The 21246-nt window shown below is 43.3% G+C and overlaps 1 protein-coding gene across 1 annotated transcript; it reads right to left on the reverse strand.

Annotated features, from left to right (window-relative positions):
• Nucleotides 1-1200: 1200 nt before the first annotated feature.
• Nucleotides 1201-16996, reverse strand: LOC142572412 (pancreatic lipase-related protein 2-like). The gene is made up of 6 exons (XM_075681507.1): nucleotides 16722-16996; nucleotides 11133-11323; nucleotides 5609-5920; nucleotides 4724-4976; nucleotides 2971-3165; nucleotides 1201-1625 (listed from the first exon to the last, which is right to left on the reverse strand). Exons 1-6 carry the CDS (start codon nucleotides 16855-16857, stop codon nucleotides 1396-1398), a joined length of 1317 nt encoding a protein of 438 aa, XP_075537622.1. The 5' UTR covers nucleotides 16858-16996; the 3' UTR covers nucleotides 1201-1395.
• Between the last annotated feature and the right edge of the window lie 4250 nt (nucleotides 16997-21246).

Consider the following 21246-nt stretch of genomic DNA (forward strand, 5'->3'; position numbering starts at 1 on the left):
CTCTCAGAAGAAAAGATCCTTGGACCATCATAGCCCATGCATTCTTGCATGCAAGAAGGCCACAAAAGCCCTTCTGTGCTTCTTGAAAGACACTGGATTGTATATGAACGCTTGCGAAAGGGGAGATTCCTCTGCGACTGACTGTGAATGACTATTATCTTTCTTTTCTTTCCTTATCTGTTCTTTTGTTTTCTCCTCCCCAGGTGTAGGGTAGCCAACCGGGCACGTGCTTAATTAACCTCCCTACCTTTCCCTCTTAGTTTCTTTCTCTCCCTTTAACGAAGCTTGGTGGGGATGTCCTCACGTTTCTGATCTTTTAAGTTTTATAATTACTGAGTCCCTGGGACTCAGTCACAGTCCTCAATGACAATAAGTTTCTTTTATCTAAGCAAACGTTGATCAAAAGCTTGACATACGAGTTGTTTACATCTTTAAGTCAGCTACGCGTAACCTAACATTGAATCAACGAAATTCATCCGAATTTACAACCACACGCCTTGATGCCCTGGATCCTAATTTACAACTTTGTATTCCGTCCCACCTCCCACGACAAGACTGTATCCTTCTAGACCGTCTATGGCTTGGAGTATCATATTAAAATGCGCACACCTTTAGATTGGAATGTTCAATTGGGACTTCTGCTGGTGCAGCAAAACAATCGCGCACGTTCTTTGCGAGTTCCCTCGTTTCAACTCGCAAAGAGCAGCCTGCTCTCAGCCACTCTAGACCAATTGGACAAGCGCCCACTGACGGAAGAGAACATTCTTGGAAACTGGCCTACACAAACATCAGCGCGAGAGCTGTGAAGGCGCTGCTGCGTTACTTAAGAAATACCAGACTGTGTGACAAATTGTGACTTTGCTCTGTATGACGTTGAATGTATTAGTGGTATGCCTATGTGGCGCCTTCGCAGATTGTGTGGCAGCGCACACAGCTGTATATATATGTGTGTATATATATATATATATATATATATATATATATATATATATATATATATATATATATATATATATATATAGAGAGAGAGAGAGAGAGAGAGAGAGAGAGAGAGAGAGAGAGAGAGAGAGAGATCAGCACGTAAAAGACATTCTGCCACCAAAAAGAGTTATTAAAAACAAAAGCGCCTTTTTTAAGTGAATAAGCGCAGCGCTTCCCAAGCAGCAGACTTTACCGCGCATATTCATATATAGACTCGACTGCAGTTGTTGGCGATGTTTATTTCACAGATGATTACAAGGTGAAGAAATGCAATGTGCAGCTTCTCTAATACGTGCGTGCATCTGCAATCTCTGGCGCACTATGCCACTGGGACGGTTAGTGGTATCACTTTAGTGGCTATATATAGCTGCGCGCTGCATGAGACTGTGCTGCTTTAGAACATGCAGTGTTGATTCACGCCTTACAGAAGGGGTTGTTTCCGTTGGTCCACAGGAACTGGGCTCCACGACCTTCGGCATTGTCGCTGAAGTAACCCATTTCGCCATGAGGTCCCGTAGAATTACACTTCGAATCCAGAAAGCTGTCAATGCTGTCACAAGGGTTCGACTTGAATAGGCAATGTCGGTTCTCCTGCATGGACTCCATGAAGTACTGTACTGAGCGGCGGTGATGGCAGAAGAGATCTGAAAAAGAAAGTTTACAGTGCGCTTCGTCAGTAGTTGCTGGCATTGGAGCAGACTTTAAAAAGATGTTGTGGGTTTTTGTATGCCAAAACCACAATTTTATTATGAGGCACGTCTTAGTGGGGGACTTCGGAATAATTTTGGCCACCTGGGGCTACTTGACGTGCACCCAATGCACGGTATAAGGGCGTTTTTTTTTAAATTTCTTTCCCATCGAAATGCGGCCGCCGCGGCCGAGATTTCATCCCGGGCCTTCGGGCTTATAGCACTGCAACGGCATAGCCACTGCGCCACCACAGCGGGTGATAGCGGACTTGTGCTGCTTGTAATTTGCACTGTTTTTCTCTGAGCAAGTTTTTCTTTCAAGCCTACTGTGCCTGCTGTGCGCCATCTTCCGTGTTTTTTTCTCATTTTTTTCTTTCTTTCTTTTGATTCGCCTGTATAGTAATATTGAGCCTTTTCCTGCCGAGACTTGGTAGCAATATAAAACACTCTGTCATACATGTGTGCAAACTGCAATGACATCCCACAATGACATCACTTTAAGTGTATCGTCTGCACGTCGCTGAGTTTGATGACGTTAAGCTGCTGGTCACGTGAGGGTGATGTGCAATGGCGGGCTCACCTCAGACTTACTCATCGTGCCTTTAGCTTTACATGATCCCCAAATTGTAAGGCACAGCTGCTGAAATATTCGGCTTGCGTGCTTTCTTCTATAATAAAATAAGACAGGACAGCTCTCGCAGGCTGAACGTCGTCTTCTACGTGATCTGCCGTATTTCATACAAAAATATGCGGCCTCACGTACTTTCTATGAAATCATATAAAATTGCTCTTGTTATGTTATTTTTATTGATATAGTAATTCCTTGAATCATATTGACTTGCCTAAACGACGCAATAAACATTTCCTAAATGGTTTTTTTTCTTTTTTTATTTATTCGAATATAGGTGGAACATAGCTTACAATTTTCCCCGGATGCGCCAAGCGCTTCGCATCGAATTGTGGTTTAGTAAGTACCAGTGCAATCCAAACCCGGCAATAAATCAAAGTATGCTCCAGGCGTCGACCAATGGTGCTACAGTTTTAGGGAGTAAGAGCATTGTGAGACCGGCCCCTGTTTCGTCTCTTTTACAATGCCGGCGTAGCTGGGGATACCTCCCGGACTGCCCTGGACTGCCCGAGACGCGGCTTTCATCGCATGAGCATGGACGTATGCAGCATCTCGGGCAGTCCTGGACAGTCCAGGATGAGAAATCAAAGAGACTCAATGCCTGCGCAACTCTGAAATAACGGTGGCCCTGTCAAAACAGGAAAACACTAATGTAAGTACAGGTATGCTTACCGAAGAACCAGCAACCGGGCTGCGACTTTCCACCGTTTGGATAGAAGTTAACATGGCCGAAGGGGCTCTCTATGCCCAGCAGTCCTGCAAGAACGTTGCTCCCGGCTGTCGTGTGGATGGCGTCTACGTATGATGCATCCTCCTTGCACACTTGGAAATCATAGGACTCGAAAAGTGGTCCGGCTGCGTCTAACGCTGGAAGAGAGCGACGTCAGTTAGAAAAATTCTTGTATTTTGGCACATTCCTGTGGAAAATCGCCTTACAATGCTATATTTTGCATGACTTAGACAATTTCGAGAATATATGTCTGAGTTTAAGCAGCTTCCCGTCACATATATTCAGTGAGCTGCTGCTAATTTCTTTCAAATTTTGGCTGGTTTGGGACCCGTTACCCTATAGAGCTTTTTTTTATTCACTACAAGAAAAACTAGCGCTACCGTACTGTTCTATATGCATAGGAATGCAGGGACATGGTGACTTTGGATTGGCATTTTCTCGTAGAGCTGAGACACCGTGAGGATATGTCTGGCTAGAGCGTTCCGTCTGCCACAACGTTTCATTCCTTACTAAAACCGTGTGTAGAATGAGAATTTCTCTATACTATTATGTAAAAAAATGTTAATCAACCATGACCATTCTTGCTTGGTTGTGCAATTTATCAAACATGAGCAGTATACCGGCGACCGCTAAGGTTGGAAGAAAAACTGCAAGGTCAGCGCTCACAATGCGTCAGTTTAAATTTTTGTTTTTGTTTGTTCGTTCGCTTGTTATATTCAATGAGCGTAAAGAGTAACGAAGTGTGCTATAAAGTAAATAGGTGATTTATGAAGATTGCGTTCTAAGAAAGCAATATATGCGAGAAAATTATGAAGCTTTAAGCCAAGCCCCGTTGGAGACAAGGCTCGCACGCCTACATACCGGCATTGGTAAGGTGGCACAGAGTCTATTTGGGAACTAGTCACGTTTTTATTAATAACTACTTCTCTCAACCGAGTTCGTCATTTTTTGTTGTGCTTTCATAAATTAAAGAAAGATAACTTAGGCTGAGAAGAGACATTTGATGTGCTCACAAACGACGTACCACTATCAGAATTAACGGCTTCCTGTGTCGTCACAGACTGTGGTAACCACCAGCAAAATAATTAAGCATAGTAATCGTTTGGTCACGAAGGGAATTACGAAACTTAATTATGGCTTTCACTTGCAATTTTCATATCCAACAAAACAACACTCATCCCAACATACTCTGAAGGCTGCCAACATAGCCTCATTTCGTGTTGGCCGTATGTGTCCCTTTACAAGTACGAACGCAAGTGGTCCTACATAATGTGCTTAATTGTTAGCAACGTATTTGAATCATCGTGCGCGAAAAATTATGGGTGCCAACTTACTTTTCTTTAACTGTAAAAGTAGATGCTTTACTTTGGGAGAACCTTGCATAGGTTGAAGTAATGCAACATTTCCTATAGAAATTCTCAATAATTTCTGGATTGCAACATGACTGTGGAGTTCTTTTCCGCTTATTCGTACTGCGGTCTGTGTACTTTCAGATACTTCTGTTTATGTTTGTTGTCTGCTCCGTATAAACTGTAGTTGCGAGTTGTCGCCTGTTCTGTATCTTTCTTGCTTTCGTCCTTGTCTTAAAGTGTGCGCTTGTTAAAACCTGCAAATTACTTAGAGTTCCTAGATGACGATTTAGGCAACCTCCATATTTTGTAGCTCCTTGGTATGCATATACATTTGTATCCATACCGGTGATGCGCCCAATTTTGGTTCCCGTCGCGTTGAAAAAATGGCGTCCGCAGAATCCGGCAACCTGTGCGCCAAGACTGAAGCCGACCAAATATACTTGTGTGGCGTTCATGGTGTCCGGATGAGAACGTATGAGTTGTTGGATCAGCAAGGACATCTGGCGGCCTACCAAAGCAGAGTTTGCTGCCGCGGAGACGTAGTCTGGCGTCTTACTGCCGTTCCTCCAGTCGACAAGTACCACGTTCACATCATTCTGCAAGTATTAGCAAACAGTATGGCATGAGCGAGGCTAAATAAAGAAATCTCCTTCTCGGGGATACTTATTTTTACGTAAGCGTTCAGTCATGGTGCTACTAAAAACAATAAGCATATTTCTTTCGCTTATAGATGGAACTCAACCTCCCAAAGCAGCAGAGAGGCTTTGAGAGGCTTAAGTGCGCCTACATTTTTAACCAGTGGTTTGGTTTTATTCACATCCGTCGGTTCGTATTGATCATGTATGCAATTATGCAGGCGTCTTCAGTATCAAAAAGAATTAATTTACCGGGTTTACGAGCCGAAACCACTTTCTTATTATGAGGCACGCCGTAGTGGGGCACTCCGGAAATTTGGACCACCTGGGGTTCTTCAACGGGCACCTAAATCTAAGTACACGGGCGTTTTCGCATTTCGCCCCCATCGAAATGCGGCCGCCGTGGCCGGGCTTCGATCACGCGACCTCCTGCTTAGCAGCCCAGCACCATAGCCACCAAGCAAACGCGGCGGTGCCTCTTCAGTATTGAACTACCTTATCTTAGACTAACTCAACCAAGAAAAAGCGTCAACACTGCAGTTAGGGCACATTGAAAGATAGCTCACGTCGTGTAGTTGTTTTGAGCAGCTCACCAGATTCAAGAAGGCTTCCTTCAGGTTGATCACCCAATTCTTTTTCGCTGAAGCGCCGAAGCCGTGGATCACAAAGACCAGTTCCTTGGTTTCGTTGAAGTGAGCGACGTCGAGCGTGGCGTTGTCAGCGTAGTCTAACAGCACCGGAATATCCTTGTTAAGTCGAGAATGGAGCAGGAATTTCGTCCCAATGACTTCCGGCGATTTCGGACTGGAGGCAAAATGGGAAAACTTTCCGCCTAGGCGATCGAAGCAGCCGACCTTGTCGAAGCACACCGTGTGATCGCTGTAGAAGGCATTCTTTGGAAGTTTCTGCGGAAATTAAAGGCAGAGCGTTTGTAACTGTTGCATGTTCCCACCGACAAGATGTCGAATTGTTTGAAAGCTTTTTTGTTTCGCGTGGAATATCTTTCAGCTTAAAAGCTGTCGGAAAAGCTTTGTTTTGATGAGGCGGATACATGATTGTAAGATGACTGCAGAGTGCCTATTAGCATAGAATCGAGTAGAAAAGTTATCAAAGAACATTTTTATTTCGTATGCAATAAAGATGCAGTGCTGAGTTTTCTGTTTTTCCTTTTGCCAATTTCTGTGGGAAGTTCTGCAAATGATTCTCTGGGCATTGGAAGAATAAAAGAGGAAACGGGGTTGTAAACTCGCGCGTTGAACATTTGAAAAGATGCAACATGTGCAGTTACTTTGGCGGCTGACTGGCAATAACCTTACCGGGCAAATAAACTAGGTAGCAAGAGCAGGGAACTACCCTACGTTAGCATCCCTGACGTACAAGGTCAGAAAGCAGATTTCTTTTCTTTTATGGGGTTTTACGTGCCAAAACCACTCTCTGATTATGAGGCACGCCGTAGTGAAGGACTCCGGAAATTTCGACCACCTGGGGTTCTTTAACGCGCACGTAAATGTAAGTACACGGGTGTTTTCGCATTTCGCCCCCATTGAAATGCGGCCGCCGTGGCCAGGATTCGGTCCCGCGACCCCGTGCTCAGCAGCCAAAAGCAGATTTCGGGCACACCCACATATGTAGTCATCAGCAACAATATGTTCAATATTTATTGATTCATTGTCATATAAACGGACGGGGGTGCAGGGGGGGGGGGGGGGGTTCTCGTGCGGCATTCAGGAGTGGGGTGCTAGGCATAAAGGAGAGTAAAGCATCTGTGACACGTGAAATCGCAGAATCTGAACGGATTTCTAGACTTGCAGAGGGATGTGTCAGCATGGCCTCCATCACGCTTGCAGACGAAGAGCTGGCATATTTACGCATGCACAGATGATAACCCCTGGCTCGGACAGCACGTATATATTGGTGAACCATTCACAGCCATGTTTTTGGAAGCTCAGCCCTCGTCCTTGTCGTCTCGTCTCAATCCGTGTCTTTCTTGCGCTACCGCCTTTTAAAATATGTACCAACACTCCCAGTTTGCCACATTGCACAAGGCATATTATAAAACGAAAAAACAAAGTAAAAGTGAAGGAGAAAAAGAAGCAAAGAACAGAGAGGGATTCACGATGCATGGGACTACAAGTTGCAACTGGATGCCTGAGCAGCGAAACCTATGATTCTTTAATAATTATGGCTAATTAGCGCAAATTATGAACGGGCACAACGAACAAAGTGGACAAGAACGGGCGCTTCCGGCGTTGTCCACTTTGTTCTTTGTGTACCTTATTAATTTGTGCTAATTTACCATAATTATTATGCTAGACCAACTAGCCCAACAGTCAGTCCTCCCATTATACCTTTAACAGTTTTTTTTTTCAGTATATTCTTAGACAGGTTCTGGATGTTCACACTTGTTTTTTTGTTCGTTTTTTTTCGACGCTACCAAATTTTTCCTCACGGCTACAGGACTTCAAAGGTAACTTATCGGTGAGAAAGAATTCACAAACATCAGAAAGCACTCATGTTGCCGGTAGTGAGCGCGGTACCGTTGCTCATACGAGGCATGATCAAGGCTAATTTTCAGGATGCTATAAACAAGTTTCAAGAAGTAGAGTAACTGTTAGATTGACGACGTAAAAACATTTTGAGAGCTTTGATATATCCGCTGACCCTACTGGATATACCCCTATATAGATAACGACGTCACATTATGCCCCATAATTATTCGCAGTTGTTTTCAGGTAAACTGTGATTTTTCTGCTGATAAAGAATTACTGATTGCTGGATTTTTCTCCGGTGGCGTTGTTTCTCCTACGCGCTGTTATATTTAATCGTAAGTTTAATTTCCGTAAATTATACGTGCGGTATAGTAGGAAAAATCTGTTGCTGCCAAAATTTCTATTGACTTCACTCTGCCCATGCCCTCTGCTCTCACACTAATAACACAGTTTAGTTGCAGGTGCAATGACTTATGGTTTGTACACCCACTGGTGCCGGCATGAGCCACACGTAACATGTCAGTCTTAACAGCACTTGTTCTTTAATCAATCAATCAATCTTTATTTATCTAGAAAATCTGGATGATCTTCATGGATAAAAGCCACTCTAGGCAACTTGACTGGGTCCCTAAAGACCATTACAGTGTGCGACGTTCATTCTGCAATTATACAGCCGGGAAAATGAAAAGAAACATGTCGCAATTACAATGAATGTTGGTGCTCACTAAGGTAACAGATTTAGATTATGAAGCACACCAGATGTTAACATAGGATAAATAAATTGATCATTTTAATATACGCACTCCAAATGCACAAAAAGTCTCTGTAGCTGAAAATAAGCAGGTAACATTAACTATGAGGAATACAAGAATACAAATTCGAGAGACATATCCGAAATAGTTGATAAGGCAGATTAATACTCTACTAAGGCAAACAAGGTAAGGGCAGTACATAAATAAGGCATAAATGTGTCAATCCAATAATCGCAACGTGAAAATAATGTCATCATCATCATCATCATCAGCCTGGTTACGCCCACTGCAGGGCAAAGGCCTCTCCCATACTTCTCCAACAACCCCGGTGTAACGATATTCTATTGAAGCAAGGCGTAAATAGAGCGCGTTAGCTCATAGGCGGATAATTTGCACATGCATTGTTCGTAAAATTCGACTACTCGATGCCCAAACACAATCAGAAGTGGTGCAGCCTTGATTTTCTTATGACGCATTTTGTTTTACTATCACAGCATCCAACAATGTAGTACGTTCAACTACCGTGTCACACACTATTTAACACTGTGCTGTTCGATGTCCGGTCTTACTCAATCATTTTTGTTCACGAACTACCTGCAAGTATCTTGGAGTCACTTTCACGGCTAACTTAAATTGGCACAAGCACGTTGACCTCATCTGTTCAAAAGCGCTTCAGAGGCTTGGTTAAGTCAAACGCACGCTGAAAAATTCCACTAAAGAGTGCAAACTCACGGCCTCCAAAACGCTAGTTCAACCCATCCTTAAATACGCCTCTATAATTTGAAGCTGTACAAAAAAAAGCGATACGATTTATATACGGCAGGTTCGATCGCCTCTTCTCCCCCTCCTAGCATGCTCAGCTATTAACCCTACAGTCGCTGGCTTGTACACGCGCATGTGATCGTCTTATCATGCTTCACAAAATTGTCAGTTCTTCTGTTCAAGTCTGCATGCCTACATCTTATGTCACCAGCTCTGTGCGCAGAACCAGGCGCACTGATTCGATGAACATTTGTCCCGCTTAGTGCGCAACTGAACTGCTTTAAGTTTTCTTTCTTTCTGTCAAAAATTGAACTGTGGAACAAGCTTGATGGATCCATTAGACGACTACCCACGGAACAATTTTCTGCAGAAGTTATAAAATATATATCGTGTTAGTATTTGCTAGCATTCTTACCTCTGATCTGCATTCTGTAAACCTGTTGTGCCTCTTTTATGCCACCATTTAACCTGTTATATTGTGCAAACGTGTTCTTGTATCTTCTAAGTTTTGTACTGACCCATCCCTTGCTATATCTCGTATGGATACAGCAGCACTTGTAAATAAAAAAATAATAATATAGTTAAAGCAAGACACGAGGCATCGCCCTTTTATCCACCATATCTTATTGCGTTTTATCAGAAACTGCAGTGTGCTTGTTGTATTTATGGAGCGTTTCTTTTTTCATGCGTATCAAGTGCCATATATGAGTATTGCAAGCGACCTTCAGTGGCATTGACTCCTAATAGACTTGATGGTGTAGATTATTGCGTCCCAGTGTCAGCTCCCGCGTATGATCTCCAGCGTATAAAGAAACAAAGGAGTTTTGCGCTCTTGTAGTTCTTTCTGCACCGAGTTCACCGAAACGCAGCAGCGTTCGAGATACATAGCGCTGAGAACCAAACTGTCAGGCCCTCCTCGTCACGGCAATAAGCTCATCATAATTCGGCACGCTCAGCACACAAGGATGTCATTTTTTAGGGCACTCGTTGTGTAGTCAGATGCATCGTGGTAAGTACACGAGCAGCTTCCACTGCAGTCACGTTGAGTAGCGTAATTTGGCGCACAAAAATAGCAATAAATACGTGCTTTCACTTTCGTCGCTGAAAAAGAACGTGAAAAGGTATCGCACAAACTGGCTCATCTAACTTTTTCTCTTGTACTGTATGTCTCGCCTTTGCCGCAGTTCCCCAACTTGATCGCATGACAAGGTGGCCAGCTCTCATTTTTCCCGCCCGTTAAAAGCGTCCGGAAAGTTCTATTGTAGAGAAAGGACCATATTCGTATGATGCTTCTCAGCTTATCTAGTTGACGCATACGTTCCAGTAATTCACCAGGAACTTACTTTGTCGACACGGTAAGAAAACGACACATTCCAGCAATGTGTCATTTTCCTTCCGCGTTGTCAAAGTAAGTGTCTGCTGAGTTCCTGGAACGTATTCTTGCCCTTTGCAAAAGAATATTTGCAGGGTAAAAGTGGTAATTACTTATACAGTTAAGAACCGATTTTTGAAAAACGTGTTTTATTTTGCGGAACAGCATTCGCGATTTTTACACCATCTTCGAAAATGGAATGACCTTATTTTTTTTTCCAATCTTATTTCTCAAATGTTTTTGCGGAGCATTCGCATTTTCCCAACAAACTACAACGGAATATGCTTAATAATAACATCTTGGGTTCACAGTTTCCGCTCATTTATGGTGTTCTCCGATAACCCTAGTTCTCCCAAAGCCCGCGAAAGTAGTCGTATGGTGTCGGACCAGGGCTGTGATGCTGTGACCCCGCAGAGATCGGTCACGCACGGTAAGGTACCATGCCATTTCCGGATTATATATCGTTTGTCTATAATGACCCCTCCGTCAGCTCTTCTTTGCTATCATCGTCAAAGCAGAACAATTCTCTGACCCTCTGGTTTACAATAAAGTTTCTTTCGCCAACATAAAGGCGTAGTTTTTTACCTTGTAGCAAATTTTTTTAGAATTTATTTTCTGGACGCCCTCTACGGCCGCTGAACATGACATGATTAGAAATAATTTGCAGCAGGTGTGAGTCTGCCATTGTGATCAACTTTACTTTGCTCAAGCAACATAACGAAACCGCATCTTTCGTTTTTACCTTGACTGCTTCGTTGGCGAGGTGAATGCTTCGAAGCATCCTTTTCCCCCACTTAAGCTCTTCGGTGGAAATCATTTCCATATCCGAGCAGCAACCTTCTCTCTTCTCTTTCGCATCGGACTTCTGTTGTTCGTGATGAAATTTCTTGCTGGCTTCTTGAGAGGCAGCAAGCGAAGTAGCTAGCAGTGCAACTAATGAAACAAAAAAAAGACGAAAACATATGAATTACTGCTTTTCGCTTGTTAAGTTCTCGCCCTATGCAATGAAAAATCTGGCTTCTTGAGTGGCAGCAAGCGAAGTAGCTAGCAGTGCAACTAATGAGACAAAAAAAGACGAAACAATATGAATTACCGCTTTTCGCTTGTTGAATTCTTGCCCTGTGCAATGAATATGGCAACAATAGTAGTGACAATAGTTGCTATGGGCAATAAGAAAGAGAAAAAAGACTTCGATGGTCTATTGCTTGGTCCTTTTAACGCAATGCTCCGCTTTGCTTTGTTCGACCCTCTCGATCTTCTTTTTGTAGCATAAACTTGAGAAAATTTTCGAAAAATTCGAGTCCCTTTGGAGCCAGATAATTGATTCTTCGCCCTAAAAATACATTCGATTGGAAGTTACATTCATTACTACCGTTTACTACTTGCTCGCAGCCCAGCATAAGCCACGCAGCCATCGTTTCTGAAATTTAATTCATTCATTCGTTGCCATTTTTTGCTGCCACCAGAACAGTTCCACAACTGCTGATCTCTGTATTAGGCACTGTAAATTCATATGTGTAAAGAATGTATGAGAACGACTTAAAAGTCATAAGCTGAGTCATAAGATGAGTAGCTGGCGCCGCTGGTCACTGATCTTCTGAAGAAAGTGCATTATTGCTCGCCACCTGTCACACGTAAACTATCCTTTGTAATCCTATCGGTACGCTACCGTGTTTTTTAATTTCTTTTTTCGTATTTTTGACTAGGCATTGCTCTAAATCTACTTAACCTCCCTCTGCGTGCAATAAAAAAACTAAACTGATTGTCCAGGCACTCAAGCAGCAATTCATACTTTGAGAAGACTGCAGGTCAATATCTCCCTGTGTCTCTTTATTGCGTTATGCTCTGTAGCGGTATATCATGTTGCAAGGCGCATGGATTAATCGATTCACTTTCTGTCAGCCTGTTTACTCTACTGATACGTATTCATTCCTTCTTACAAACGACACAAACCGCACTCCACAGCCCCTTCAGAGGGAGTGCGTCTACATTTCAAGGCACTCCTTTCTCTCGAGACACTCGTGGTTGCAACGATTGTGTTCTCCAGCATATGTATGCGTAAAATAATACTCACGACGCTCGGGCTTGCTAACCGAGGAAGGGAATGCTTGCGCACCCAAGTGCATTATTCGAAGCCGTTGACTGCAACACGGCGCGCCACTTCTATGCATCGCGGCACGCTGTTGCTGTGCCATCCTTAATGGGGTGGTACCACTCAGTTTTGAATATTTGGCTCGCTTTTCCGAAAGGGTTGTTGCTAAGCTATGCATGCGGTTCTGTGTTATTTTTTTCTCTCTTCTTTTTAAGTCCAAGAGCAACAAATCAGCTGAAAACGTTTTCGAAATTTAGTCGAAACCGAAAATGTCTGTCTTGAGGACCGATGTGGTATGCAAATAATAATAATAATAATAATAATAATAATAATAATAATAATAATAATAATAATAATAATAATAATAATAATAATAATAATAATATATTATTATTATTATTATTATTATTATTATTATTATTATTATTATTATTATTATTATTATTTACCATGCCCAGTAACAACCCTAAGGTCTGAGTGCTGGCGCACGCATACATTTAAAAAAATAACTAAGAAACAAAAAATTGAAGGATAATAAGTTAATAAATAATTAATAAAAAGAACAATCTTCAAAAGAAGAGTGTACATACGACAAAGCGCAATGTGAATAGAAAAGAAAAAGGAGGAGAAAGGCAGTCGAACAATGTGTGAAACTGTGACACAACAACTCAAAGGTCGGAAGAGAACAATGGTAGCGAATTATGCAAAATATCGAGGTAATGAAAATAAGCGTTATAAAAACTCGGCATTCTGGGGACAGTTGAATGTTGATGATGACAGGCAGGAACGTGGAAAGTCTGTGTTCTCTAGTGATCTTGCGTGGACTACGAAACATGATGCAACTAATTAGTTCGGGGCAGGTGAGTATATCATGAAGGAGTTTGAAAAGAAACAGACTGTCAGCGCGATTATGTCGGTAGCGAAGTAAGGGCAATGACAGCAATCCAGCATTGCTAGAACAAGGTCCAGTATTCGTGTTAGCAAAGCGGTGATGTTGAATGCTTATAAGCTTTTTTCTGGACCCAATTTACAATGTCACTGTTGGATCTAGAAATGCCGCTCGAGACGACCTACGCATATTCGAGTTGTGGAAGACGGTTGCGTACAACTTGCAGAACCGTGTAGGAGAATTGAATTCTCTCGATAGCCTGCAAACAGAGCCAAGAGAGCGCCAAACCCCGCATTGCAACGCCTTTTGTGTGAGCTGAAAAGTTTAGCGTGATATCAGAAAGTACAACGACATCGTTGATCTCACAAGCCTTACACAATTGTACAGAATCTACAGAATAAGAAATAGAAATGCTTGCTGTTTTGCTTGTGAAAGTCGTGACTTTGGTCTTAGCAGCATTCAACGTGAGTTTATTATCTTTGCACCGTTTAGAAAAAGGAAACAGGTTATGCTGCAGAATGCGACAGTCATCAACAGTGTGAATTAGCTTTAAAAAATTTGATGTCATCGGCATATAAAAAGAAATGAAGAATCCCAAATAACGGAAAGAACCTCATTAATAAATACTAAAAATTTTGCAGAGGTACTTACGTGTGGGAATGCGAAAGCATTATAGCTGCTTTCGCGAATTTTTTTTGTCTGTGCGTTCTTTGTTCGCGCAAACTCTCGCCTGTATTCTAACTGCGTCCAGTAAGGCCAAGTGAAAATGCGCCAAACGTCTGAACGCGCTCGCTTGCACACGAGGAGTTCATAATTCGAAGGACCGCTCCGCGGCGTTCAATTGTACATTCATGATTTTATTTGCGCCACCTCCAAAACATTGGCTGCTCCGTCGTGTGCCCAACGAAGCGCGCTCGTTTAGTCAACCAGAACCGTGGAGCCGCCACGATGTCGGGGAAGCGTCTCGCACTTCGGAGGCCCGCGCTCGATTCCCACCCAGATGTAATGTTACCTCATATTCTTTTCAAGGGCATTGATTATTTTATTTACCTGAAAAATTTGACGTTAATTTGAGTACTTTTTGATGTGTATGTTACTCTTTGCCGTCGGCCATTTTTGGTACCATTCGGTCACGCCGCCGACTACAACGTCGGATTTTCACGTAATTGGGTATATAATCCTTCCGCATTAAAAAAAATGAGTCGCCCTAATGCTGATCCTTGAGGAACGCCACAAGTCGCCATGCAATATGAAGACGTATGGCCATTGACGTTAACATAACATGAAATAAAAAGAACATAGCTGCACAAGAGATTGACAACTGACGAGTCAGCACCAAAGTGTGTAAGCATGATCAGAAGCAGTGAGTGGCTGACTACATCAAAAGTTTGGTGAGGTCACAGTAAATGGTGCCAACTTGCTCCCCTTTAGAGTACCGGTGCGGACATCTGTGTCATAAACTGGCAAGATTTGGGATAGTGGAGCGGCCTTTGAGAACTCAATGCTGATTCGGAATCAATGAATTCTTCACACTAAAAGGCAATAGATTGGGAAGGGCGTGCTCAAAAATCTCAGACATAGCACAGAGAAGAGGAATCGGGCGATAATTAAGACGTTGGTTTTACAGCCAGACTTAAATGCAGGAAAAACACGAGCAGTTTTCTACATGTAAGGGAAAGGGAAAGCATTCAAAGAGTTATTAAATATAATATCAATACTGGGGCAAATTTTATGCCCTAAGCTTTTAGAATTGCGAAGGGTTTGCCATCAGGGCCGCATGATAAGGAAGGTTTCAATCGCTTAACGCACACGTTGATGAGCTTTTCCTGAAACAACACAGCACTAGATGCAAGAACCGTCGTGTGCGACTGAGTGACACCATCGTTGAAACCTGAAGCTGCTTTACGTAAGTGTGAGAAATGGGCAGCAACATATTCCACAATGTTTCAACTTCTACTCCACTAGAGCCGAGCAGGCGAAAACACTACCCGTTTACTACAGTGCTTGCGGATATACTTCGAACGTTGCGCCAGCAGGTCGGAGGCGCTCTTTTTCAAGAATACAATATATGAGTCGTGATGCCGCTTATAGAGGCGTTTGCAGAGAGCCCGAAAAAAGCAGAATGCTTCCCTCTACTCATTAGGCACAAGACTTCTAGATTTTCAGTGCACGCGATACTTATGCTTCAGGGCAGCAAAAAGTTCAGACGAGCTCCAGTGGGGATATTTATAGCGTTCGATTTGTACTGAGGAATGTATTTGCGCATACTGCTCAAAACAAGCTCCGTAAACTAATCTAGATAGAGTTTAACGCCGAGAAGCCAAAGGTTGACTGTGAGATAGGCAGGTATGACGCCCTGCGGAACGGTTTCCACTGCCTCGCTTCTACAATGTGCACCAAAATCTGTATACGCGAGTTGGCATGCCACAGACAAACGGTAATGCTGAAATATTCCAGAATACTATATGGTGCTACGCGCAAGCCAATAACTCGACATGATGACATCGTAAGCACTGTAAAGCGTCTAGCATGGATTTTTTGGCAGTCTAGTAATATTAAGGCATGTAAAGCATGACAACGAAGTTGTTAACCTTGTCCAATACTTGAAGCTACATTAAATAAAGAACAGTTTATGAAATTTTTATACATTCTTTCGTGGCCGCCGATATCAGCGTAGAGTTTCCTACTTGTGCCAATTCGCTCAGGGATTTATAAATTTCTGAAATAAACTTAAATTCATTTTTGCTGCAGATAGTTGTCGATTTTTCTCTGATATATCTTTGTTAATTCCTAAGTAGTGAGCCGCAAGTTTTTTAGGCGCACTGAATAAAAAAAAGTTGATGAAAAGAGACGTCTTGTCTCTTCGGTTAAATTAGGCACTAAAATTGGCTACTTTAGTTTAGCCTTAACACATCTTGTTTGTTTGCCTCTTTGTTTTTTTTTTTTTGTAGGAAATCTCATTGACCTGTCAATGTGCTAGTACGAAAATTATACGCAGGTGCACTGAAGGAAACCACACAAAAAGCAGCTATTTAAACCGAATCATGCCCCCGTACACCGAAGACATTACGTTAGTTCATATTTGATACAAATCCTCCTGATCCTGCTGAAGCGTACACCTTAGAAATTTACATAAGCAAGAGAATTAATAGACAGCAATGAAAGCATTTGTTTCAAAAAGATAAGTTTGCCTTCGTCGAGGAAGTTAGGAGACCTTATGCGCCGTACTGTTCGATTGTGCTAATGGGCGCCAGGATATCGTGCAAGTTGACATTGGCAGAACCGAACAGTACTAGGCGTGCAAGAGAGTTGGCATGACAAGTAGAATATATAGTTCGCAATATACTCACAGAGACAGAGCTTTAGAAACATTGCCAGCGGCTGCGGGCTTTCCCGGAGACAGGACTGTGAGTCGGCTGAGCCTAACAGATGTCCGTTACTGGCAGCTTTTTTATCGTGGCGGACCTTAAAGCCGGTTGCGTCCATGAAGAGAGAGGGGAATTCCCTGGGAATAGATGTAAAGCCCTTGATAACGGGCGATTTCTTTATCTCACCTGGGCACTCCTCTGTTTCTCGCTAGCTCATTATCAGTCGTGCGAACGGAACTATGCGATCTTTTCTTTCCTGAAGTGCTTGCAGGGCGTCAGACGACACGCTACTACACGAGTTGAAGCGTGGCGTGTTCTCGATAAGGTTACATGCCTAACTGGCACAATATCGAGGCAGCATCGGTTTTTGCCCTTCCTTGTACAAACAAAAACGTGATGGCTTACCATGAGCGCCCCGTAATCAGCGAACACCAAAATGATCGTACGAGCGCAAGATAGCGCTGCAGGACGGTGAGCAAGGGCAGATTTTTGTAACGAAGCAGCAGTGTTAGGGAGTTGACGCATTTTACACTGCGCTTTGTCGCGCGCGAACGCATTCACGGCAGCTCATACTGCACCCTGAGAAAAATATCTGAGAAAAATATAAGGAGCACTTATTTCTGATATGACAGAACTGGGTTGTGACCTCTTACCACGGTAGAGGTATTTTCTAAAAATTGTATCGCATGAGTTTGTCAGTCACACCGTGGCTACACAATAGATTTGAAATGATTTTCAGCTATTAAACGTGGTTCCACAATGCATGCATACCTGCAACCCGGAATCTTGCCAGTATGCCCGAAGAAATTGCGCCGCAATATTTTCCTTCCTTCTCCTTCACTGAGGATTCGTCATTTGGACTGACCTGCATTTCCTATGCTTTGCGTCTTCTATATTTACCTGTGAACATGTTCATAGACCTTGAATATAAGAAGGAAATGTTGAGGATAATTGCTGAAATTATAAAGAAAAGCTTGGGGGTGATTGAGAGTCAATCCGTCTTTTCATACGCACGTGCGACCTTTTAGGCGTGATAATGGTTCTGCAAATATAACGATAAACAGTGAACAGCCCTGTGACCTACGACACTTCGCAAGGACAACTGGAAGCGCTAACAAAGCGATAACGGTGATAGCTGGCTAATGAAACACTGAACAGCTGAACGTCAACTTTCAAGACTAGAGATATTTAAGGGATTAAAAAGGCACACATCACTCAAGAGATAGGCAGTTGGCGTCGAACAAATAAAATGTACATCGAAGGGCATTGTGTCAATCAGCATAGGCGTCACACAGAAACAGTGTAACTCTTTAGGTCTATGAATAACCTTTGGGTTAATGGACGTTGGTAGAAGAAATTTTTAGAAGAAACGAGAAGTTCCCGGCAGTTCTGGAAGTGGTGCTCTGCTGTTGTTATTTATTAACTATAAATAAATGGGAAGGTAGACTACAACAGAGCCAGCAATCTGAATACAGTCAACTGAGGCAACCCGTTTCCCCATATAACGCGCACACACTACAGACACAAACATACTAAGCTAAAAAAAACATGAATGTCAACAAAAGAAAAAAATTCTGGAAGGACTCATCTCACGATGACTGTCGACGGTAATGCGATGGTAATGCGATGGTAATAGCAATAAAGCAATGTAGCGACGTATCATATTCCTGAAGTCACGTTTATTTCATACGTGTAGTGGTAATTCTGACTTTGGTTGCTTCGGCTCTATGCCACATACACCGGTATCGGCGCACTATGAAGTGGCACTCGTTTGCTAAAGTTGCAATGAGCACGGCGGCGTGACTACGACTGTACGGCTACGACGCAGTGCCGACGATAGAAAGACGAAAACGAAATAACGTCGATGGAACGGCAAAGGTGCTATGACGGGGAAGGTGTGACAACAACTAGATGATGATTTCTACATTATCACTAGAGGCCAGATTCTTAGGCACTAAAAATATATGTTTTAGGCGCCTAAAACAAGCACTTGTAGCCGCATTTTAGGATATAACCTGCTCGTAAACAATGACCTGTTTCATGTATTGAATGCGTATAGTCCATTTTCGAAGCAAGAACACTGACGTAGCATTCACTTGTGAGATTTGAAAGGCTGCAGCTTTACTGTGCAAGCCACCGCTTCACAGGGATTTGCTGGCAAGACGAAGGGCCGTTCTTTTGTCAATCCGCGTACTAGAGCCAACACGCTTGTCTTTGTCCACCTCTGTTGTGTCTGTGGTTTTTATTGCGCTAAGTTATCTGTTCAGTAATACATGAGGGATCGACGTTGGGCTAGTTGGTGTTCGGAACCTTCCTTATGAAGGCTCTCCGAACGCTCAGCATCAGCGACCCTTATTTGCTCCGTAGTGCGACCGAGTTGACTGACCCCTTCAAGGAGAAAAACGCAGGAAGCCTTTCGGGGATTTCCATCGAAATAAAAGACCTTTACTACACCCTGCCGCACGCCCCGCTGTGCCTTGTTGTACGGGAAGCCATTGACGTGGCCGGAAGCCTGAACTTCCAGAATTCGTTCGGGACCAGCATCGATAACTTTATTGAATTGTTGATGTGCTACGTGCAGTCCACTGTGATCACTTTCAACGAGGAAGCGTTTGTCCGGAAAAAGAGCATACGCATCGGTTCTTGTTCAGCGCCCGCGCTTAGTGACCTCCTTTTGGCAAGTTTGGACAGGTGTCTTGAAGCTGAACTATCCGGGTCCAACGTGCACTCTGTTTTTCGGTATGTAGATGATTTTCTAATTGTATTGAAGAAGGCAGAAGGTCACCTTGCTTCCAAGATGAAGACCATCTTCGCCGTTTTTGCCCGTGTGCTGTACGATTTTCGCCTCACCAGTGAGCTCCCAAAGAATCTAGAGTTGAGGTTTCTAGACGCTAACCTAACCTTTCTCGATGACCACATTTATTGGTACTACGCACCACGCTGAGCAAAAGGCCTGCTCCCCTTCAACTCCGCCCACCCAAAACTCGTTAAGCAAGCAATAGGGACCGCCACACTAAAAGAAAACTCCCTTTCAAGGTCGTGCATCCGCATGATTGACTCAAGCTTCAGAACTCAAGTAGGAAGACTGACTGATGGGAAATTTCCTGTCCCGCTAATACAAGACCTAGCGTAGACAATCCTGAAATCCATCTGAAAATGGTCGCAACATGGGCGGATTTCCCGCCACTGGTCAAGAACGAGCGTGATCCCCTACGTACACATTGTTTCTCACGGCATCAAGAAAGTCCCTCAGCAAGTAGGAGGTCCTGTCGTTTTTTCAAGCGCAAAAACAGGTTAGGCCGGCTACACACAACGTTACTAGACTAGGTTCAGTTGTCAAACTCTCCGTAGGTGCCGTACATCGCGGGTGCCCCCGTGTCTTGGTTTGCCACCAGAGGGCGGGAGCACCGCAGGTCGCTCTACGTGGGCGCAGCTCTGCGTTAGCGATGGGGTTCAGTTCCTACGACTTTACAACTTACGTACTCGGCAAGTGTTTTCACCGATGCGTTTTTAAATGTTTGTATAGTCTCGCGTTTAGGAGATTGATTATAAAACTTTACGTAGCTGTGAAAATGCTGCTGCGCTGCCCCAGAGTGCGCTGTGGAGTCCTTAGTCCAGGGCCGCAGCAGCCCCGGCCGTCCACTGCGCTCTATTAATCAGCTGTTGCTGATGAGTAACTGTAAGTAGCTGATTAGTAGTTGTAATCAGCTGTTGCTGCTTAGTACTAATCAATTATTAATGCGAACGCATGGTATGACTCATGAGGCGATGTTAGCGCGACCACACGATGGTCCAAAAAAGTCACGGGAGCCCAAGTGAATCCATCGAGGCAGTTCACGACGCCAGTTAAGGCAGCGTGGATTAAGCAATGAATTAAGCGCAGTTAATTAAGGCACAGTTAATTAAAATAGAGTCAAGGCACTCTAACCCACAACCATTGGGGGAACCTTTCGAACCCGCGACCGTTGGTGTCAATTAGGGCTATGTTAATTAAGGCCCAGTTGCTAAGATATCGTTAACGCACTCGAACACATGGCCTTTAGTGGGAATCCAACACACGACCTTTGGTGTTCATTAAGGCGAAGTTAATCAATGTAGAGATAATTAAGGCACATGTTTACTTACGATAGAGTTCATTACGACACTCGAACCCACTGGTCATTGGTGAGAGTTGAAGCCTCGACCTTTGGTGGTGTCAATGAATTACCTAACTAGGCGGATTGAATAAGTAATAAATTAATGAATTCCGCACGTTATTAATTAGAAGAAAAGCATTTAACTTAATTACCTAATTGGATGGCTTAAAAATTTATTTCGATATCTCCAAGCGACGGCAAACAACATTACCTTGGTTGTGTCCAGCTACGCGACTTTCGCATATGTTAAAACTGCCTGAAGTTAGCTGGGACACACGGCATATACACACTCTCAGCACTTCATTTCGGGATGAAAAAAAAACGAAGCTAGCACTATGTCCTTCATCAGAGCACCACATTCACGAGTGCAA

Source organism: Dermacentor variabilis, chromosome 1 (assembly GCF_050947875.1).
Source record: "Dermacentor variabilis isolate Ectoservices chromosome 1, ASM5094787v1, whole genome shotgun sequence".
Taxonomy (NCBI): Eukaryota; Metazoa; Arthropoda; class Arachnida; order Ixodida; family Ixodidae; genus Dermacentor; species Dermacentor variabilis.

Excerpts from the sequence above, each read along its gene's own strand:
- LOC142572412 (XM_075681507.1), bottom strand. The coding sequence starts at position 16,857 with ATGGACGCAACCGGCTTTAAGGTCCGCCACGATAAAAAAGCTGCCAGT. Across the intron at positions 5,921-11,132 it reads TCGCCAACGAAGCAGTCAAG|AAACTTCCAAAGAATGCCTT; the intron begins GTAAAAACGAAA and ends TAATTTCCGCAG. Across the intron at positions 1,626-2,970 it reads GCCCGGTTGCTGGTTCTTCG|ATCTCTTCTGCCATCACCGC; the intron begins GTAAGCATACCT and ends TTTCTTTTTCAG.